This window comes from Hemitrygon akajei, chromosome 11 (genome assembly GCF_048418815.1).
Source record: "Hemitrygon akajei chromosome 11, sHemAka1.3, whole genome shotgun sequence".
NCBI classification, from domain to species: Eukaryota; Metazoa; Chordata; class Chondrichthyes; order Myliobatiformes; family Dasyatidae; genus Hemitrygon; species Hemitrygon akajei.
In genome coordinates, this window is record NC_133134.1 from 69,845,256 (window position 1) to 69,869,250 (window position 23,995).

Genomic DNA, 23,995 nt, shown 5'->3' on the forward strand with positions numbered 1-23,995 from the left:
GTTCGCCTCGCAGGTATGGAAAGCCTTCTGTCAAGCCTTGGGTGCATCGGTCAGCCTGTCATCCAGCTTCCACCCCAGACGAACGGGCAGACGGAACGGATCAACCAAGACCCGGAGGCGATGCTATGTTATGTAACGGCAAACAACCCGTCGACCTGGAGCGACCACCTCCCGTGGGTTGAGTACGCCCACAACTCTCTGGTGAGCTCTGCCATTGGGAGGTCTCCATTCGAGTGTTCCCTGGGGTACCAACCCCCGCTGTTCCCCACGCAGGAAGAGGAGATTGTAGTATCGTTGGTTCGGGACCATATTGATTGGTGCTGTAAGGTTTGGGAGGAAACACGCACGGCCCTACTCAGATCAACAAATTGGAATAAGAAGACAGCCGACCGACACCGGACTCCGGCGCCGGAGTACCAACCGGGGCAGATGGTGTGGCTTTCCTCCAGGGACATCCCGCTCAAGAACGAACAGAGAAAACTCGCCCCTCGCTTTCTGGGACCATTCAAGGTTGAAAGGGTTATCAATCCCACAGCGGTCCGCTTAAAGCTGCCAGAGTCCATGCACATTCACCCAACTTTTCATGTGTGTCAGATAAAGCCAATTTCCATCAGCCCCTTGTGCCCCCCAGCTGAGACGCCCCCACCTGCCTGTCTCATCGACAACCATCTGGCATACATCATCTGACGACTACTGGATGTGCACTGTCGGGGCAGGGGTCTCCAATACCTGGTGGATTGGGAAGGGTATGGTCCTGAAGAGCATTCCTGGGTCCCCCCACTCCTTCATCCTAGACCCTTCCCTCATCCAGGACTTTCATCAGGACCACCCAGGCAGGCCTGGAGGATTGCTGGGAGGCTCCCATTGGGGGGGGGGGGTTACTGTCATGGTCCCTTCTGGCACCTGGCTATCTTCCTCAGGAATTGGGCCTTAACCACCTCGATTAGTTCCCAGTCATTCCCCGGCTTCAACGACCACAAACACCTGCATCCCATCAACCAAGGCAGTACAAGAATCCTGTGACCACAACTAGAAGGTGCCAGTTCATTGGTCGACTAGTGTAGGAGTAACCTCATTCCATGGGACTGAGGACTATCCGTTCTAAGTCTAACCTTGTTCCTGAATTATCTACTAGAACCAAGACTCTGGGCAAAGACTCCCTTGGAACCCTTCCCATGCTCGCTACGGTGGCAACGCCTCCCGACTCGGCCTCCGCGCCCGTGTTCAGCACTTGGGTTTGTTCCACCGCACGTCCTTGCAACATCCTGTACCCTGGCACCAGGGAGGCAACACACCATCCGGGTATCTTTGGCCGGCTCGCAGAATCTCTTGTCTGTTCCCCTCACGATGGAATCCCCTATAACTACTGCATTTCTCCTTGCTCTCTTGATCACGGCACTGGGGAGAGTACCAGAGTCCCGTTCGCTGTGGTCTTCCTCTGTCAGGTAAACCGCTCCAACAGTATCTAAAATGATATATCGATTTCTGAGGGGGACTGTCACAGAGGTGCTGTCCACTGTCTCTCTACAGGTATTATCAATCACCTCCTCACTTTCCCTAATTAGCTGAAGGTCATCAAGTTGCAGCTCCAGATCCCGAACACGGTCCTTAAGGAGCTTCATCTCAATGCTCCTGGTACAGGTGTAATCCCTGGGGAGGCTGGGAGTCTCCCAGGGTCCCCACATCTGACATTCCAAGCACAACACTAATCCTAGATGCATACTTCTAATGCTACTGTTATTACTAAATAAATAAACCTGTAATTTACCCCTTTACTATAAGACTTAATGGTCACAGGAAGCCTGTTCCCGTTTCCGCCTAAGCCCGTTCAGCCAAAGCCCTCTCACTCCGCTGCCCGCTCTGACGCTGCCTGCTGGATATGGTGGTGATCATTTCCTGCGCTCTGAGCTCACACACCTGCGCAGTCGTGCCTCTTTTATCCCAAGCAGTTTAAAAAAAAAATCTGAATTTTCTCCCGAAAAATGGCGACTTACTCCACTGCCTGCTATAGAAGAATATGGAGGGGGAATCTCTTGAAACTTACTAAATATTGAAATGTTTGGATCATGTGGATATTTCCTATCGTGGGGGGAGTTTAGGACTAGAGGGCACAGACTCAGAATTGAAGGACATCCATTTAGTGGAGACAGATACTGTTACCAAAGTTTCCTTTGGTATCTTCAAGCCCAGTGGCAAGGCAGTCCACAAACAGACATGCCTAGATTTTACCCCTACCATATCTATCATCCCATGTAATGAAAAACTTATTTCAAACGTTCAAATGTCAAATTTAATGTCAAAGAAATGTATACAATATACATCCTGAAATGCCTTTTCTTTACAAACATCCGCAAAAACAGAGAAGTGCCTCAGTGAATGAATAACATTTAAACGTGAGAACCCCAAAGTCCCCCCCACCTCCCCTCCTTCCCGCGTGTAAGCGGCAACAAGCAACAATCCCCCTTCCCCCGCAAAACAAGTGCACCCGCTACCGACCGATAGCAAAGACACAGGCCAAAGTTACCCCAAAAGCTTCGCATTTCATCCGAAATTCAACAACCCACAGGTTCTCTCTCTCCCTGGCAAGGAAGAGAGAAGTTTCCCCCATTTTCATAGCAAGCAGGAGACATAACATCAACCTGCTGGCTTACGACGTTAAAAGTCCGTTTCGTGGTTTTTTCAAGCTCTGTGTCCGAAGATTGCAAAGACCTCGGCCCAAGATTTTCTGGTCTCTCTGACAACACACGAATTTCCTGTGGTGACACCGACCCTCGATCCAACCGTCTCCAGAGCCCTGAGATCTTAGGCTTCTGAACACGATTGAGGTTCTCAGATCAAACCCTTGGCATGTCGAATAGCGGCCAGTCATGGAGCCCTGAGAACGGGTCCCATTCCTCCAAATATCCAAAGCCTGCACGTAACTCCAGGTCAGGGTCTTCAAAAGAACCCTGAAAGGGAAAAATAAAGATATTAAGGTAGAAATAGAGCTGTTTCTGAAGATGTAAGCAAAAGAGTCGCAGTTAGACGCCATCATTCCTCCTAAGCTCCGCAGCAGTTTTGCAAAACTTAGCATCATATAAATAGCATTTGTAAGAAAACATACATTAAACACAATTTTACAAAAAAATTAAAACAAAGAAAAAGTATTTTAGTGTAAAGTGATAAGTGTAAAGTTTTTAGTGTTGCTAAACTGTAAGGTTGATTAGGGTTTTGCCAGTTTTCCTCATAGCTTGTATTTTGTTCTGTCTTGGCATGATTAGAAAAGTTCAATACAATATGTCTGGTTACTTAATCTAAATCACTAATATTTTCTGTAAATAGTTGAACCCCCAATACTGATTCCTGTGGCAACCTTTAAGTTACAGCTAGTCAACCTGAAATGATTCATCCATCTGTTTGTTAGCCAGTTTATTCTTGGATTCTAGCATACTGTATAACCTCCAACATATTGAACTGATACCTTATGAAGTGACCTTACTTGTATTTGGCTCCTAATTAAATGCTTTCTGGATATCAAAATTATTTGATCTATTGTTAACCCTTTATCCATCTTGTTTGTTACATCATCAAAGAACTGTAATAAATGTCAAATTGTCTCTTTCTGTAGAATCACATAAACTCTTCTTGATTGTATCAGGATTGTGTATGTTCTATATGTGCATTGCCCTTAATAATGGGTTCCAACATTTTCCCAGTTATAAACGTTAGCTAATGGGACAATTTGTTTTTGTTTTAATGAGGATAAGTTGGCATCTTGGGGATTACTACTCCCTATAAATGTAAGAAACCATTGACTAATGTGCCATGGGGAGTGCACCCTTAAGGGCAGATATCCTGTTGTGAATGCCACACAGCAACGTGCCAATGGTTATATTCAACTGAGCATGGTCTCATGAGAACCATACTGGCCCCACTTTAGCATTTTCACCTGCTGATAAGCCACCATAATATTCTTCTGAACATTTTTTGACTAAGTTCTACATTTTTTTGGAAAGATCCAAATTCAGCACTAGATGCAGCAATCTTTTAGTCCTCTCAAAAATGGAGGAATCCAATTTCTAGTCAAAAGTAAGGATTGAATCATATTTGCACCTCTAAGCACATTCTTAGCAGAAGCAGTACATGCTAGATAGATAGAGATGTTTTTATCCAAGGTACATTTTGTGTGAGATTTATAAATTTTGCAGCCTGTTTAAAAGAGCACCTCTAACTGTGGCAGTGCGATATTTCTAAAAATAACCCTAAGAGAGCTTCTCTGCTTGAGGTTGGTAGATGAGATACAATGGGAAACCTAAACAGGATTGAACCTATCAAGGTAAAGAGGCTTATTGTTCAGCTTTTGGATCTTGCGATCATTATCATGAAAGTCGTGTAACACAGAAAAAGGCTCTTTGACCCACTATGCCCATGGTCTGAGCAAAAGTGTGCTTACCTAGTAAGCAACACACACAAAATGCTGATTGAACGCAGCAGGCCAGGCAGCATCTATAGGAATAAGTACAGTTGATGTTTCAGGCCGAGACCCTTCGTCAGGACTAACTGAAAGAAAAGATAGTAACTTCTTCCTATAGATGCTGCCTGGCCTGTTGCGTTCCTCCAGCATTTTGTGTGTGTTGCTTGAATTTCCAGAATCTGCAAATTTCCTCGTGTTTGCGTTTTTAAATTCACTACTGCGAAGCCTCTCCCATAAGAAGTTTAAATCTTCTCTTCGACGGGAGTTCAGTGAAACCCTCTCTCACTGCTCCCCATCTATAATTTCTTCAGCCCTTATCATTTCGGATTTCCCCCTCTCCCTCCCACTTTCATATCTCTTACTATCTTTTCTTTCAGTTAGTCCTGACGAAGGGTCTCGGCCCAAAACATTGACTGTACTTCCTATAGATGCTGCCTGGTCTGCTGCATTCCGCCAGCATTTTGTGTGCGTTGCTTGAATTTCCAGCATCTGCAGATTTGCTTGTGTTTATCTAGTAAGCACATTTGTTTATGTATGTTTCAGAAACTGTTCCCATGAGAAGGTGGTGGCCATGTTACAGGGCAGCGGAGCCATGCCCACTCTGGTGGTGGAAGATGGGCCCTTTAATTTCCCTCTCGGTAAGTGGAGCTGCTCTTAGACAGTATGGTTGGATGTAATTCTGTTTCATTTCTACATGCCATCATATTTGGCATGGTGTCCCATCGAGTCTGCTGTGTATGGCTGATTTATTATTTCTCAACCTCATTCTCCTGCCTTCTGCCCATAACCTTTCAAGCCCTGACCAATCAAGAGCCTATCGACCTCTGCTTTAAATATATGCAATGATTTGGCATCCACAGCCATTTGTGGCAATGAATTCCACAGATTCACTACCCTCTGGCTAATTAAATTCCTCCTCATCTCTTTTAAATGGATGTCCCTCTAATTTTAGATAGTGCTCTGGCCCTAGACTCCCCCACTATAGGAAAAATCTGTTCCACATCTACTGTCTCTAGGCCTTTCAATATTTGATAGGTTACAGTGAGATTCCCTCTCATCTTAAACTCCAGCAAGTACAGGCCCAGCGATATCAAAAGCTCCCCTTTCAATGCCAGAATCATTCCCCTGAACCTCCTCTAGACCTGCTCCAATACCAGCACGTCTTTTCTTATAGAACTGCACACAATACTTCAAGTGTGATCTGACCAATGCCTTATAAAGCATCCTTGCTCTAATATTCTAGTCCTTTGCAAATGAATGTTAATATTGCATTTGTCTTCCTTACCACTGGTTCAACCTGCAAGTTAGGGAATCTTACACAAGGACTCTCAAGTCTCTTTGCATCTTTGATTTTTGAATTTTCTCCCCATTTAGAAAATAGTCCACACCTTTATTCACTGTGCCCTTAATATGAGAGGTGATGGATAAGTTCGTGGCCCAAGGTAGAAGGAGTCAATTTTAGAAAACCTAGCACCTTTATTTTTCAACATAGTCCCCTCCTACATTTACACACTTAGTCCAGGGATCTTGGACCTCCAGAAAGTGTTCACACCAGGGGTGATTGATAAGTTCATGGCCTAAGATAGAAGGAGATGAGTTATAGAGCTCCCACTACATGCACAGGCAGGTCAACTCTTTGAGTGATTATGCAGAAAGTTTGAAGTTAATAACTCATCGGGGTGATTGATAAGTTTGTGGCCTAAGGTAGAAGGAGATTCACTTTTATTTAAATATTATCTGAAATACCTAAATGGACAAGTGGAATCATATTTATCCCACAGAGGTATTAGACCACATTGTCAAAACTTTTGTTCTCACTGGAACTATAAAGGTGTATGTTCTGAAGCTTATATAAATGCTTCTGAAAATGTACTCTACTGTGGAATAGTTTATTCTCCACAACCTAACCCTTTAGTTTTGTAATGGATCAGGCAGCCTGAATTACTTTCCACGGTGTTTACAGTGAAAGATACACTCTTGAAGATAAGTCACTGTTGCAATTATTGTTAGTTTATGCACAGCAAGCTCCCATGGACAACCATGTGATGATTACAGCATACTGTTTAAGAAATCTGTGAGATGTGAATGCGAGGACTCTCAGGTTAAGCCCACTCCTCATATCAGAATATAAGGAATGGATTAGTTTATATGCATCTGGCCTCAATTTAACATCTTGTCCAGCTTGCATTGTACTTTAGAAATCCCCAGGAATACCCATCTGGATTTTTGTGCTCAATCCTCTGGAAAGAGAGTCGAACCACCTACCGTCTATCTTGGAAGCAAAAGCACTGTCAACTGAACCTCAGCAATTTGTGTACTTAGGCATCTGTACCTGCCTCTGCCTGAGAGCCCATTTAAATATATGTACATATGTCTGTGCTTTTATTTCTATCTGTGTGGTGTGACTAAATATATATATATCTATTTTGTTCCCTTTCTCTTCCCCCTGATGTATTTCTCAAGAGTCAGAGCCTGTGGACAATCAATCATATGCTTCATCATTGACTTCGCTGCAATGGGTGACTGAAATCCTGCCATGCAGTATTAAGTTCCAAGGAAGAACCTTCAGCCAGCAACTGGAGCACCTCCTGACACAGCAGGAACGCTACAGTGTCTGCAAGGCTCTTGAATGCTTCTTCCAGCACAGGTAGGTGCCATCTGAATGTGTGCACTCATTTACAACAGGACTTAATCTGATTAAGGCTCAGTGCTATCCCATGTGATCAATAGCTCAGCACTTGCAGGGGGAGAACAAAGGAAAAGCCTCTCCTTGTAGTGGCAGAGGCTCATCTGGTCTGAAGTATACACAAAATCCACCTCCACACAGTGGGTCCTACAATAAACTGCCTGGCAAACCTTGGACCCCTGTAGAGATCTGTTGCCACATTTTGTTATGTTTCCACATTATAATATTACCAAGATGTCAAAAATAAGTGGCAGAGCATGGCATGGGTATACTCTGGGCAGGATTTATTGTCAGCCAAACTTGTTTCTCCTTCTCCCTCTCTCCCCCTCTACCCCTTCCTTCCTCTACCCCCTCCTACTCTCCCTCCCTACCCCTGTCTCTCTCTCTTTCCCTTCATCTCTTTGTCTCCAACTTTAACTTCTTTCCTTCTCTTATTTGACAATTGGTTGAATCTTGTCATGCAACTCTGTAAGGTGGACACTTAGCTTTTTGCAGTGAGCTGACAGTGGTCATCATTGGCTAGAAAATTCTCTCCCCTCCTCCCTCCCCTCCTCTTTCTCCCCTCTATCTCCGCTATCTTTCTCCTCTCTCCCCCCTCTATTTGACAGTTGTCTGAACCTTGACATGCAACTTTATAAGGTGGGCACTTAGCTATTGCCTACTGTTGCTGCTGCAGCAAATTTGGCCTGGGCAGAGCTTGTGAATTTGAGTTTATTGTGAACCAGCAGTGACCTCTGGTTGAGAAAGCTTTGACATTATGTCCTTCCTGTCTATGTCTGTATCTTTGTCTTAGATATATGTCTGTGGTTCAGAAAGGAAATCAATAGTGATAGATAACAGAGAAGCAGACAGGAGATTCTGTGGATGTGAAAGAGCTGGGTCTGGGAAATTTTGGGTTGGATCCACAGCATTAAAAAGGTGAACAGCCAGAAGTCATGGTACATGTTGGTACCGATGACATAGGTAATTGAGATCCTGTAGCGATAATGTAAGGATTTGGGTATAAAGCTGAAAAGCAGGACCTCAAGGATAGTAATCTCTGGATTGCCTGTATCATGTGCTATTGATGGTAAGAATAGGGTGATTTGGCAGAGGAGTGCGTGGCAGAATCAAATCAGGTTCAATATCACTGGCATGTGTTGTGAAATTTGCTGTTTTTGCGGCAGCAATGCAATATACAATAATAGTGAATAAATATAAGTGTATCCATATCCATACACATACAACAGTTAAATAAATTGTGCAAAAGAAAAATAAAAAGGGAATGAGGCAGTATTTATGAGTTGAATGTTCATTCAGAATTGGATATCAGAGGGGAAGAAGCTGTTCCTGAATCATTGAGTGCATGGCTTCAGGCATCTGTACTTCCTTCCTGATGGTAGCAATGAAAGCAAGGCATGTTCTGGGTAATAGGGGTCCTATTTTGGAAGACACAGGATAGATACATCCCAAAGAAGAAGAAGCATTCTAAAGAGAGGATGAAGCAACCATGGATGACTAGGGAAGTCAAAAGCAGCATAAAAACAAAAGAGAGAGAACTCCCCCCACTCTTGTCCAGGCTTTGGGGATAACTTGCTTTTCTCACGCAACCCTCATGTTTCTCCAGAGGAACCTCAGAACATCTGGGGTGTTCTTGTAAACACAATACGGAACACCGTTAAGGCTTGGCACTGATGCAGATCTTACCTTCTTCACTGCCTTTTTTACCTCACTCAGCTTGGGAGGGCTGATGTTAAATAGATGTTGTGGGGGTGAGATTGGTGGGATGTCAGCTGGGACAAGTATCGGTTCATCTTTTTGCTCATCAGTGTGGGTGGTTCTGAGATATCTTTCAACCTCCTCTTTTGATGCTTCCAGGGATCTGCTTTTCTCTAATTATAAGCCCTTCTGTAGCCTCTCTGCTTCTTCAAAACTACCTGCCTCTCAACCTATCTTTGTATAGTCTGTAAACTTTGTCACAAAGCCATCAATTTCATCATCCAAATCATTGACATATAACATAAAAAGAATCGGTCCCAACACAGACCCTGTGAAACATCACTAGTCACTGGCAGCTCCCCTTATTCCCATTCTTTGCTTCCTGCCAATTAGCCAATTTTTTTATCCATGATAGTATATTTCCTGTAATACCATGGGCTCTTCACTTGTTGAGCAGCCTTCTGTATGGCACCTTGTCAAAGGCCTTCTGAAAATCCAATTACACAACATTCACCAATTCCCCTTTGTCTATCAAGCAATTCCAACAGGTTTTTCAGCCAAGATTTTCTGTTAAACCATGATGACTATGGCCTATTTTATTATATGCCTTCAAGTACCCCAAAACCACATCCTTAACAATTGACTGCAGTATCTTCCCTACCCCTGAGGTCAAACTAACTGGCCTATAGTCTCCTTTCTCCTGCCTCTCTCCCTTCATGAAGAGTGGAGTGCCATTTGCAAATTTCCAGTCTTCTGGAACCATTCCAGAATCAATTGATTCTTGAAAGATTATTACTAATGCCTCCACAGTTACTTCAGCCACCTCTTTCAGAACCCTGGGGTGTAGACCATCTGTTCCATGTGACTTATCTATCTTCAGATCTTCCAGTTTCCCAAGAATCTTCTCCCTAGTAATGGCAACTTCACACACTTCTGCCTCCTGACAGTCTTGTATTTCTGGCACACTGCTAGTGCCTTCCACAGTGAAGACTGATGCAAAATACTCATTAATTTTGTGGTGTGGCGGCCTGCACACGCGGGATTCGAACTGCCATCAGGAGCCGCGGGCAGACACGCAGTAGCGCGTTTGGATCTACCCGCTCGGGGCGGACCTTCCGGGGACAGTCTGACATCACTTCCCTTAGCTGTAGGTTGCAGGGGCCCATGGGAGGGGAGATTTAAGCGCGCAATTTTGAATCAGTAAAGGCATTCTGAGTTCAGCTCTCTCTGGCTCCGTGTGTTTCTTTAGTAGCGCGTTGTGCGTGGCTACAGTATGTTATTTCCTTGCTCCCTCATTATTGCCTCTCCAGCATCAGGTTCCAGAGGTCCAATATCTACTCTCACCTTTCTTTTACACTTTATATCTGAAGAAATTTTTGGTGTCCTCTTTAATATTATTGGTTAGCTTGCCTTCATATTCCATCTTTTCCTTCTTTATGACTTTTTAGTTGCCTTCCATTAACCTTAAAAGCTTCCCAATCCTTTAACTTCCCATTAATTGTTGTTCTATTATATGCCCTCTTTTTGGGTTTTATGTTGGCTTTGACTTCCATTGTTAGCCATGGTTGTCTTTAGAATAATTCTTGCTCTTTGGGATGTATTTATCCTATGCCTTCCGAATTGCTTCCAGAAATTCCAGCCCATTGCTGCTATGCCATCATCCCTGCTAGTGTTCTTTTCCAAACAATTCTGACTAATTGCTCTCTCATGCTTCTGTAATTCCCTTTACTCCACTGTAATATTGATACATCTGACTTTAGCTTCACCTTCTCAAATTGCAGGGTGAATTTGATTATATTATGATCAATGGTCAGTAAGGGTTCTTTTACCTTTTCAATCAATTCCAGTTCATTGCACAACACACGATCTAGAATAACTGATCCCCCAGTAGGCTCAAATACTAGCTGCTCTAAAAAGCCATCTCATAAGTATTCTGGAAAATCCCCCTCTTGGGATCTAGCACCAACCTGATTTTCCCAATCCACCCGCATATTGAAATCCCCATGATTATTGTAGCATCACCCTTATGATATGTATTTTCTATTTCCCGTTGCAATTTGTAGCCCACATCTTTTCTACTGTTTGGGTATATAACTCCCTTCAGGGTCTTTTTATCCTTGCAGTTCTTTAGCTCTATCCTCAATGATTGAACACCTGATCCTGTCACTTCTTTCTAATGAGTTGATTTCATATTTTTACCACTAGAGCCATGTCACCTGCTCTGCCTACCTGCCTGTCCTTTAGATACAATATGTATCCCTGAGTGTTAAGCTCCCACCTAGAATCTTTCAGCCACAATTCAGATATGACTGTGTACAAATTCATCTACCTTGTTCTGTATACTGTGTACATTCAAATATAACACCTTCAGTCCTGTGTTCACCATTTTTGATTTTGTCCATCTCTTACATTGCAGCTCATCCTGTTGATATGGCAATTTTGCCCTATCATCAGTCTCTCCTTGCGAGCAGTCTCACCACACGCTGCCACTGTTTGTAAGCCAACTACTCCACCCTCAGCACAGTTACTTTGTTTCCCATCCCCTGAGAAATTAGTTTAAACCTTCCTGAACAGTTCTAGCAAACCTTTTTGCAAAGGTTTTAGATGCCCTCGCGTTTAGGTGTAATCCGTCCCTTTTGTACAGGTCGTAGCTTCCCCAGAAAGGATCACAGTGGTCCATAAATCTGAAACCCTGCCCCCTGCACCAGTTACTCATCCATATAGTCATCTACCAAATGATCTTATTCTTGCCCTGGAGGGCCTGTTTTTCATCTTTCTACCGAAATCCCTTCAGGATCTGCTCACTTTTCCTCCCTACATTATTTAAGCCAATATGTACCAAGGCTTCTGGCTGCTCACCCTCCCCCTTTATAATGCCATGGACCTTATCCGAGACATCCCCGGCCCTGGCATATGGGAGGCAACATGACATCCAGGTGTCTGTATCACACCAACAAAACCTAGTCTTTATTCCAATGACTTTGGAATCTCCTATCAATCTCCTATCTTCTCTTCACCTCTGTTCTCTTCTGAGCCACAGCAACAGACTCAATTGCTGCAGCTCCCCCACCCCCAGTAGATCAACCCCTTCAACAGTACCCAAAGTGGTATACTTATTATTGAAGGGAACAGCCTCAGGGGTACTTTACACTGGCTGCCCATTTCTCTTCATTCTTTTGACAGTCACCTGCCTCCTGCAACCTAGGGGTTTACTCCCTCCCTGTAGCTCCTATCTATCATTTCTAACACTGGTCTACACAACAATGGCCGCTGTGCTCCCACTGCTTATTTTTATTCACCCATCCTGCTTACTGATGGGGCTCAGTCAAATCCCAAAAACTGCCATGAAGCACTGCCTTTTCAATCTTCAGTGCACACCTAAGTGAAAACTCAGCTCTTCTTCTCTTGCTTCCACTAAGGACAGTGAATTTGTTTGTCATTGTTTATAATTTTCTGGCTATTTGAATCCATCCTTTAAGAAGACTTACTCTGCATGCAGTTATTGAAATCTGTGCAGATATTTTGTAAGCACTTGAATACTGTACGATCTTGTGCCATCTTATCAAATATGCACTGATTTATCTGTTTTTTCACTTAAGATATGATAAGCTTTATTGACCATATGTACATCAAAACATAAAGTGAAATGCGTTATTTGCATCAAATCAAATCTGTGAGGATTTTGCTGGGCTCATGCTTTCAGAGCCAATATAGCATGCCCACAATTCACTAACCCGAACAGAATGTTCATGGAATGTGGGAGGAAACCCATGTGGTCATGGGGTGAATGTACAAACTTCTTACAGATAGTGGGTGAATTGAGCCCTGATCTTTCAGCTGGCCCTGTATAGCGTTACTCTAACTACTATGCTATCGTGCTACCCAACATACTTGAGCATATTAGCATAGTTATCTCAAGTAAGCAGTGTACACAGAATTAATGATGTAGGAAAAACTGTCTTGCTATCACTATTTGAAACATTACATAGTTCTTCACAACCAATGCAGTGTGCAAAGTGCTGCTGTTGTTATGATGGAAAGCAAGTATTCATTAATGCTGATGATATTCGCACACCACAGGGGAGGACCTGGAAAAATTTGTCATGAATTGCTAAATTAACACTATGGATTTAAAAAGATGTTATTGAAAAGAGTGAAAAATCTGACATTGAAATAGCTGTACGCTCTGAAGAGTGAACTTCAGAATCATTGTGTGGCCTGTTTTTTCATCCATAAGTAATAAAACAGAAAATGCCAGAGACACTTATCAGGTCAGAGAGTGTTGCAGAAGCAGAGGTAATGTTTCAGTTCTGAAACCTTTTATCAGGATTAATTTTCAAATTGGAATTGATTTTCAAACTTTAGTACTTCGAAAGCCCCAAGGCTTTGATCAGCATGAATTATAGTAGCACACTTTGCTTTGTGTTTTACCCTCTGTGAAGACTGGCATTGGGCTGGGTCCAGGTGTCATTGGGGCTGGGTTAGTACGAGCTTCGTTGTTAAATGGAGACTGACTGCTGTGTTATTCCTTATTTCCAGTATCTGCAGTCTTTCTTGTGTCTCCCAGGGTCTTGTCAAGTCGAGCATTTGAGGAGGAGACAGGGATGGCTGGTGTTGGGCAGTGGTGATTGGCACTGATTGGTGATTGGTGATCTAAGCTGTTGTGATTAGGAGGAAGCAAGAATTGGGGTCTCAACTGAGGACTGAGGCCTGGACCAATTCATAGGTGGGTGTTTGGGTTGATTGAGGAATTACAAATAGAGCCAACTGAGCCCAAGCACGAGGAGTTTGGGTTGGGGTTTCAGCGTTAGGGATAAGGATAACTGAGGGTTTGCTGTAGGTGAGGGATTAGGATTTCTGAGGAATTTGGAAATTGCGGGGTATAGAATAAGGATTGTGTTAATTCGGATTTGGAAGCTCAGTTAATTGGAAGGTTGAAGAGTGGAGAATAGTGTGTGGATAAATTGGTAAATCGGTTCATTATTGTTATATGTACCAAGGGTCAGTGAAAACTTTGTTTTGCATGTCATCCATGTACAGTCAATGCATCTAAACAATGTGGCAGGAACTCAATGCATATGATCAAGTGCTTCAGACCAAATATCAGAATGGGAAGAAATATGATCTAAGTAACTTTGACTGTGAAATGATTGTTGCTGCGAGACGGGATAGTTTGAGTATTGTGGAAACTGTTGATCTCCTGGGATTTTCAGGCAGAACAGTCTTTACAGTTTACAGAGAATGGTGTGAAATAAGACATGCGGTGAGTGGCAGTTCTGTTGGTGAAAACACTTTGTAGTGAGTGTGGTCAGAGGAGAATGTGCAGACTGGTTCAAGGTGACAGTAACTCAAATAACCATGTGTTACAACAGTGGTAAGGAGATGAACATCTCTGGATGTACAACATGTCAAACCTTGAAATGGCTGGGCTATATCAGCAGAAGACCATGAATATACACTCAGTAAATGCTGGTGGAACGCAGCAGCAGAATGCGTTCCACCAGCATTTTGTGTGTGTTGCTTGAATTTTCAGCATCTGCAGATTTCCTCGTGTTAACATACACTCAGTGGCCACTTTATTTGGTAAGTATCTAACAAAGTGACGACTGCATATAGACCATTTCATTATATCAGTACATCGAGGTAGTACAAAGGAAAAGCAAAAACAGAGTGCAGAATATAGTATTCCAGAAAAAGGGCAGTGCAGGCAGAGAATAAGGTGCAAGGCCATGATGAGTAGATTTTGAGGTCAAGAGCTCATGGATGTTGGTATTTCAAGAGGGGTGTGGAGCTGAAAGAGTGGATGTATATATTGGGATGGCGATTGAGATCCCGGACTAGAATTCCACAATTGTAGTACAGAAAAATAATGTGGACTGAAGTACTCAGTCATATCATATTGTAAATGAAAGTCACATTCCTTTCTTCTAGAAGTCAGATTTCATTTGTGAAGCACAGACAAAGTGCTACATATCTAACTTTCCGATCAAACATACATTCATGCATATAATGTCATGCAACCATTCATGGCGCTTAAAGCTGTTCTCCCTCCATTCAGACGAAGAAGAAGAAGTCAGTTGAACTTTATGTTTCCTTTGGCAGGATTGTTTAGTGGGGATTTCAACACAGGAGAGCTGTGAACTGCTGGGAACAGCTGTCAGTTTCTGTGTTTGCTTTGTGTGTACAGAAATTCAGGAAGCTGAGGAGATGCGAAAGGATTTAGAAGGAGTGGATTGGGACAATTTATTTTATGGGAAAGATGTAATAGAGAAATGGAGGTCATTTAAAGGTGAAATTCTGAGGGTACAGAATCTTTATGTTCCTGTTAGGTTGAAAGGAAAGGTTAAAAGTTTGAGAGAGCCACAGTTTTCAAGGGATATTGGAAACTTGATTCGGAAAAAGAGAGAGATCTACAATACATATAGGCAGCATGGAGTAAATGGGGTGCTCGAGGAATATAAAGAATGTAAAAAGCATCTTAAGAAAGAAATTAGAAAAGCTGAAAGAAGATATGAGGTTGCTTTGGCAAGTAAGGTGAAAATAAACCCAAAGGGTTTCTACAGTTATAATAATAGCAAAAGGATAGTGAGGGATAAAATTTGTCCCTTAGAGAATCAGAGTGGACAGCTATGTGTGGAGCCAAGAGAGATGGGGGAGATTTTGAACAATTTCTTTTCTTCTAAGGAGAAGGATATTGAATTGTGTAAGGTAAGGGAAACAAGTAGGGTAGTTATGGAAACTATGACAATTAAAGAGGAGGAAGTACTGGTGCTTTTAAAGGATATAAAAGTGGATAAATCTCTAGATCCTGACAGGATATTCCCTAGGACCTTGAGGGAGGTTAGTGTAGAAATAGCAGGGGCTCTGACAGAAATATTTTAAATGTCATTAGAAATGGGAATGATGCTGGAGGATTGGCGTATTGCTCATGTTGTTCCATTGTTTAAAAAGGGTTCTAAGAGTAAACTTAGCAATTATAGGCCTGTAAGTTTGACGTCGGTGGTGGATAAATTAATGGAAAGTATTCTTAGAGATGGTGTATATAATTATCTGGATAGACAGGATAGTCAACATGGATTTGTGCGTAGAAAGTCATGTTTGACAAATCTTGAATTTTTTGAAGAGGTTACTAGGAAAGTTGACAAGGGTAAAGCAGTGGATGTTGTCTATATGGACTTCAGTAAGGCCTTTGACAAGGTTCCACATGGAAGGTTAGTTAGGAAGGTTCAATCTTTAGGTGTTAATATTGAAGTAGTAAAATGGATTCAACAGTGGCTGGATGGGAGATGCCAGAGAGTAGTGGTGGATAACTGTTTGTCAGGTTGGAGGCCGGTGACTAGTGGTGTGCCTCAGGGATCTGTACTGGGTCCAATGGTGTTTGTCATGTACATGTGGTGAACTACATATACCTGTCTGGACACGCCCCCTGCTGACTGCTCCTGTGGCTCCTCCCACAGACCCCGGTATAAAGGCGATTGTGATCTGAGCCCGGCCCTCAGTCTCCAGGATGTAGTATGGTGGTCAACTACTGCTTGTTCTTTCTTCCAGTCAATAAAAGCTGATATCTCGCCTTTACGTCTCAGAGAGAGTTATTGATGGTGCATCAATTTTATTGACGGGAAGTTTTAAAACATGGAAAGCATTTTACGTCCGGAAAGATTGGATTTGGACCCCCAAGCCCCTGGAGTAGCTCTTGCCTTTGAACTCTGGCTTGCATGCTTCCAATCATACTTGGAGGAAGTTAGTGCAACTGAACCCGCTGTTATGCACTGAATTCTCCTCTCGAGGGTCACCCTGAAAGTTTACTCACTTATCAGGGACCTGTTGACCTACCACTGGACGCCCTCAAAAGACAGTACCTGCGGCCGGTGAACACCGTCTACGCAAGACATTGCTTAGCTACGCGACGACAGCGGCCTGCAGAGTCGAGCACCCAGTCTCTCCGAGCCTTACAGACACTCATCCGAACTTGTGACTGCAAAACTTTCATGGCAGAACAGCATGCGGAGCTCCTCATACGAGACAGCTTTGTTACAGGGATCAGGTCAGTGTACGTACGCCAGCGGCTGCTGGAAAATGCCGATCTTACCTTACGCTCGGCGATCGAGACGGCCGACACGCTGGAGGCTGCTCTGCACAATGCTGACGCTGTCCAGCCGCGCTATCCCCCGCCAGTTCCGTGGACACCTCAGACCCCGTCGCCGCCGGTTCCTGCGAGCGAATTTGCCAACGCCGCTGCCAGTCGCGATTCCACAAACTCCCTGAACCTGACCACAGCTGCTGCCAGTCGCAAGCCCGCGCAGTGTTACTTCTGTGGACTCGAAAAGCACCCCCAAAAACGCTGCCCGGCCCGAGAAGCTACCTGTTCCAGCTGCGGGAAGAAGGGCCATTTCGCCAAGGTCTGTAAGTCTGAACCACGAGCGGGGTCAGGCAGCGCTGCATGTGAGGCATGGGGGCCGCCATCTTGCCTGCCCGGATAGGGGTGGCCATCTTTGTCGGCGCCACCTCGCCCCGCCCCCTACCCACTGGTGCTTACCAGGCACCAAGACGGCGGTTCAACTCTGGCCACCGTAACCCTCAACTAAAGTACCCCACACCAGCTTGCAAGGTCAATGATAGACATCCTGGTGGAGGGGCACAGGACTAGCTGCCTGTTTGACATGGGCAGCACTGAGAGTTTTATTGACCCGGACACAGTGCAACGCTGCGGACTCGTGACACGGCCGGTACGTCACAGGATCACCTTGGCTTCTGGGTCGTATTCCACAGACATCCGGGTGGGTTGTGTAGCGACATTGGTGGTGCAGGGCACAGAATATCGAGACTTTGCGCTACTGGTCATGCCTCAACTGTGTGCCCCTGTGCTATTGGGGCTGGACTTCCAGAGCCACCTTGAAAGTGTGACTATGGCATATGACGGGCCCCTCCCACCAATCACTGTCAGGAACCCTCAGTTTTGTGGGACTTCGCCATATACCCCGCTACTGACCACACACACACACCGACCCACACATCCCACCCAGCACCATGCCAACAGCTGCTTTACTGACACCACTTGCAGCCTCTCCACCCTCAAGATCCCTCCCCCACCACTGTTCGCCAACCTGACCCCCGACTGTAAACCTGTGGCAACTAAAAGCAGGAGGTACAGCGCGGGGGACAGGACCTTCATTCAGTCAGAGGTGCAGCGGCTGCTCAGGGAGGGGATCATTGAGCCAAGCACAAGCCCTTGGAGGGCCCAGGTGGTTGTTGTTCGGACCGGGCAGAAAAATAGGATGGTCGTGGACTATAGCCAGACCATCAATAGGTTCACGCAGCTTGACGTGTACCCCCTACCCCGCATCGTGGATATGGTCAACCAGATAGCTCAGTACAAGGTGTACTCGACCATAGATCTGAAATCCGCTTACCACCAGCTCCCCATCCACCCAGAGGACCGCCCCTACACCGCCTTCGAGGTGGGTGGCAGGCTCTATCACTTCCTGCGCGTCCCATTCGGTGTCACAAATGGTGTCTCGGTTTTCCAGAGGGAAATGGACCGGATGGTGGACCAGTGCCAACTGAAGGCCACATTTCCCTATCTGGATAACATCACCATCTGTGGTCACGACTGGCCGGATCACAACGCCAACCTCCAACGATTTTTCCAAGTGGCCAAAGCCCTGAACCTTACTTATAATAGGGAGAAGTGTGTGTTCGGAACCACCCGACTGGCTATCCTTGGGTATGTCGTGGAAAACGGGGTCATTGGCCCTGATCCCGACCGTATGCGCCCCCTGTTAGAACTCCCTCTTCCCACCACCCCCAAAGCCCTCAGACGGTGCCTGGGCTTCTTTTCCTATTACGCCCAATGGGTCCCCCATTACGCAGACAAGGCCCGCCCCCTGGTCAAGTCTACCACTTTTCCCCTCTCTGCCGAGGCCTGCTGCATTAAAGCTGCATTAAAGCTGCATTAAAGGGGACATTGCCAAAGCAACGATGCATGCGGTGGATGAGACCATTCCCTTCCAAGTAGAGAGTGACGCCTCCGATTTTGTGCTTGCTGCTACCCTCAATCAGGCAGGCAGGCCAGTAGCATTCTTTTCTCGTAGCCTTCAAGGCTCTGAAATTCGGCACTCCGCGGTGGAGAAAGAAGCCCAGGCCATAGTGGAAGCTATTAGGCACTGGAGGCACTATCTCGCTGGCAAAAGGTTTACCTTGCTGACCAACCAGCGCTCAGTTGCATTCATGTTCAGCAGCCAACAGCGAGGCAAAATCAAAAATGATAAAATTTTGCGGTGGAGAATAGAACTCCACCTACAACTATGATATCCTGTACTGGCCTGGAAGGCTCAAAGAGCCCTCTGATGCCCTATCCCGGGGAGCGTGTGCATGGCGGTGCTTGACCAGCTATACGCCCTCCATGCACATCTTTGCCACCCGGGGGTCACCCGATTTTACCATTTCGTGAAAGCCCAGAACCTGCCGAACTCCCTTGAGGACATCAGGACGATGACCAGGGACTGCCACGTCTGCGCTGAGTGCAAACCACACTTCTACTGTCCTGAAAAGGTGCAACTTATCAAGGCCACCCGCCCCTTTGAGCGACTGAGTGTTGACTTTAAGGGCCCCCTTCCCTCCACCGACCGCAATGTCTATTTTCTCAACATTATCGACGAGTACTCGCGGTTCCCCTTTGCCATCCCCTGCCCTGACACCACTACCACGTCCGTCATAAAAGCCCTGCACCAGCTCTTCACTCTGTTCGGATATCCCTGCTATATCCACAGTGATAGAGGGTCCTCCTTTATGAGTGACGAGCTGCGCCAGTACCTGCTGGCTAGGGGCATTGCTACTAGTCAGACCACGAGTTATAATCCCCAGGGAAATGGACAGGTGGAGAGGGAGAATGCCACAGTGTGGAAGGCCACACTTTTAGCCCTTAAGTCAAAAGGGTTGTCGGTCTCTTGATGGCAAGAGGTCCTCCCTGAGGCACTCCACTCTATCCGCTCCCTGTTATGTACGTCCACCAATGCCACCTCTCACGAGCGCCTATTCTCTTTTCCCAGGAATTCTGCCACTGGGACCACCCTACCAGCTTGGCTGACGTCCCCAGGGCCAGTGCTGCTCCGGAAACATGTGAGGAGCAATAAATACTCCCCGCTGGTCGAGAAGGTTCACCTTCTACATGCGAACCCCCAGTATGCCTACGTGGTCTTACCTGATGGGCGGGAGGACACGGTCTCCGTCCGCGACCTGGCGCCCGCAGGAGCAGCAGACCACTACCCCAAACACTCCACGGTAACTATGAACCCTGTACCCGAGGTGACACCGCGCACACCGAGCCCTACACTGACCCCTCACAACACTCATATACCAGGTATGAGGTGTATATCCCTCGCACACGCATGAGGGATCACTGACGCCTAGTGGGCTGACACCTCCAGTTAGGCCGGAACCAGCACAACCACCGTCTCTGGTGCAAACACCACCGGCACCTGTGCAATCACAGCCGGTGCTACGTAGATCGCAGCGACAGATTCAACCACCTGATAGACTTAACCTGTAACTATACTTGTAAGAAACTTCGCCCCATGGGGACTCTCTTTTAAAACACGGGGGGGTGAATGTGGTGAACTACATATACCTGTCTGGACACGCCCCCTGCTGACTGCTCCTGTGGCTCCTCCCACAGACCTCAGGTATAAAGGCGATTGAGGCCTGAGCCCGGCCCTCAGTCTCCAGGATGTAGTATGGTGGTCAACTACTGCTTGTTCTTTCTTCCAGTCAATCAAAGCCGATATCTTGCCTTAACGTCTCAGAGAGAGTTATTGATGGTGCATCAATACGTTAATGATCTGGATGATGGGTGGTAAATTGGATTAGTAAGTATGCAGATGATACTAAGATAGGTGGTGTTGTGGATAATGAAGTAGGTTTTCAAAGCTTGCAGAGAGATTTAGGCCAGTTAGAAGAGTGGGCTGAAAGATGGCAGATGGAGTTTAATGCTGATAAGTGTGAGGTGCTACATTTTGGTAGGAATAATCAAAATAGGACATACATGGTAAATGGTAGGGCATTGAAGAATGCAGTAGAACAGAGTGATCTAGGAATAATGGTGCATAGTTCCCTGAAGGTGGAATCTCATGTGGATAGGGTGGTGAAGAAAGGTTTTGGTATGCTGGCCTTTATAAATCAGAGCATTGAGTATAGAAGTAATGTTAAAATTGTACAAGGCATTGGTGAGGCCAAATTTGGAGTATTGTGTACAGTTCTGGTCACCAAATTATAGGAAAGATGTCAACAAAATAGAGAGAGTACAGAGGAGATTTACTAGAATGTTACCTGGGTTTCAGCACCTAAGTTACAGAGAAAGGTTGAACAAGTTAGGTCTTTATTCTTTGGAGCGTAGAAGGTTGAGGGGGGACTTGATAGAGGTATTTAAAATTATGAGGGGGATAGATAGAGTTGACATTGATAGGCTTTTCCCATTGAGAGCAGGGGAGATTCAAACAAGAAGACATGAGTTCAGAGTTAGGGGGCAAAAATTTAGGGGTAACACGAGGGGGAAATTTCTTTACTCAGAAAGTGGTAGCTGTGTGGAACGAGCTTCCAGTAGAAGTGGTAGAGGCAGGTTCGATATTGTCATTTAAAGTGAATGGACAGGAAAGGAATGGAGGGTTATGGGCTGACTGCAGATTGGTGGGACTAGGTGAGAGTAAGTGTTTGGCACTGACTAGAAGGGCCGAGGTGGCCTGTTTCTGTGCTGTAATTGTTATATGGATATATAAGTAGCACTGTTACGTGAGTTACCATCAATGAACACCAACAGTTTTCCTCACATAACCTGGACTGTGAAGTAGGTAGGGTAGGGTGGTGGCAGGGTAATGAAAGCCTGAGGGGAACAGTTACTCCAGCTGAGCTTTGTGAATGCCATCCCCTCCCATCCAGCTTTCATTTAATTTCAAGTTGATTGTCATTCAATTGTATACATGTTCAAACAAAATAATGTTCCACCAGACCAGGGTGCACAATTCAAGACATATAACTCATACACACTAGATATTAGCACAAATGAATTAACGAATAATAAAATAAAAATCATGTCCTCTGTCTTCTGCAATTTAAAAAAATAACACACAGCTAGCTTTTACATTATGGAAAGATAATTGTCCTACTGGCATTATATTTTCCCTTTGAGGAGCATAGCTTGTGAAAGGAATGAGTTGGGGAGTCTTTTAGAGAAGGTTATGGTGAAGAGATTGTCCAGAGATTGGAAGCAAGAAGTTAGCAGAAAACAGGTCTGGTGGGTGGCACTTAAAAAGACCTGATGTGGTAAACCATGTGTGAATAATGCATACTGTCTACTTCAGGACAAGCCTCATACCTGAGGAAAAGTATATGTTTTGCACCCATCTTTCTCCCAGTGCCCAATCCAAAGACTATGAGCAGTGAATCTTTTCGAGATCTAAACAAGACATAATATCCCTAAGCCATTGAGCATGGGTAGGGGGAACTACATCTCTCCACTTAAGAAGTACTGCTCGTCTGGCTAGAAGAGAGGCAAAAGACAATGTTCGTTGTTTAGCCGGGGTCAAATGCTTGTCAGGGTCTCGAAGAATACCAAAACGATCGATCAAAGGATCAGGTTCCAAATGACAATTTAATATAGAAGATAAAGTTAAAAAAAATCTTTCCAAATTTTTTCCAGAGTAGGACAGGCCCAATACAAATGGAAAAGGGAGGCCTCACCTCCTTTGCATTTGTCACACCAGGGACTAATATCAGGATAAAACTTCGCCAATTTGGTTTTGGACATATGAGCCCTGTGGACGACTTTAAACTGCAGGAGACAATGATGAGCATATAAAGAGATTGAATTGATGGATTTAAGAATTGAATCCCAAACCTTGTTGGACAAAGAAAAACCCAAGAAAAATTCATGCTCCCAAGCAGTTTTAATTTTATCACAAGGGGCTCGTCTGAGAATCATAAATTCAACACGAATAGTAGAAATTACGCCTTTGCCCAAGGGGTTCATTTGAAGAAACATGTCTACAACATTTTTATCAGGTTGTTCAGGAAAATGTGGTATTAAAGGGCTAATAAAATGTCTAATTTGGAGGTATCTAAAAAAATGAGTATTCGGTAAATTAAACTTTATAGACAACTGTTCAAAAGATGCAAACCGATTGTCTATAAAAAGATCTTCAAAACGCCTGATACCTCTCCTACACCAGTCTTGGAATGTGGAATCCTGCATAGATGGTTGAAATAAATGATTGTATAGAATAGGACTAGAGAGGGAAAAACTATAAAGACCATGGTATTTTCTAAATTGAGCCCATATTCTCAGAGTATACCTGATTACAGGATTAATAATAGATTTTGGCAATTGGCAAGGAACAACAAATCCAAGTAAAGCTGGAATAGATAATTTAAGCGTTTAATTCCATTGCCACCCATGTTGGACAAACAGACTGATTATAAAAGTAGGACCAAAACAGAATATTATGAATATTGGCTGCCCAATAATATGAACAAAAATTAGGCAATGCCAAGCCACCTTCTCTTTTGGAAGATGGCTTTTGGAGATGAGCTTTATTGAGTCTGGGCTGTTTACCCTTCCGTAGGTATGACAAGATAATAGAATCTAAAGAATCAAAAGAAACTTCAGGAATAAATATTGGTAAAGATTGAAATAAGTATAAAAATTTAGGGAGAATATACATTTTAATTACATTAATTTGTCTTGTCTTGTTTAGATCTCGAAAAGATTCGCTACTCACTTTCTAATTCAGGCACAAAGTTCCATAGGGTGTGGGGATCTTTTCTCGAATATTTGCATAACTCTCACCTAGATTGACAGGTGTTTGTTCTTTTTTCCCTTGATAATCAGACCCTACATTTCCAGCTTTTTTTTTACTTTTGTTTTTTTCTGATCAGGTAGCAGGCTGCCCCCCTTTTTTATTATTACAACATGTAGTTCTGGGGTAATAAAAGTCTATCTCATATAATGGTTGGCTTGGAGTTGGATAGGTGCTTTTCTTTCTTTTTCTCTTTTATTTTCCTTTTTTACTATGAGTGACTTGCTCATTTGTTAAGACATGTATTATTGTTATTTTTGTTTATATGGCAATGATCCTTCTATATATATTATTGATTTTCTTTTCTTCATT

The 23,995-nt window shown here is 44.4% G+C and overlaps 1 protein-coding gene across 3 annotated transcripts in view; it reads left to right on the forward strand.

Moving 5' to 3' along the window:
- The window catches only part of grid2ipb (glutamate receptor, ionotropic, delta 2 (Grid2) interacting protein, b), a 241,121-nt gene that overhangs the window by 113,942 nt on the left and 103,184 nt on the right, over positions 1 to 23,995 (forward strand). For all 3 annotated transcript variants that reach the window (XM_073061062.1, XM_073061063.1, XM_073061064.1), the window contains 2 exons: positions 4,997 to 5,091; positions 6,917 to 7,100. In XM_073061062.1, coding sequence (XP_072917163.1) covers positions 4,997 to 5,091; positions 6,917 to 7,100 — 279 coding nt within the window. The remainder of the gene's footprint in view (positions 1 to 4,996; positions 5,092 to 6,916; positions 7,101 to 23,995) is intronic.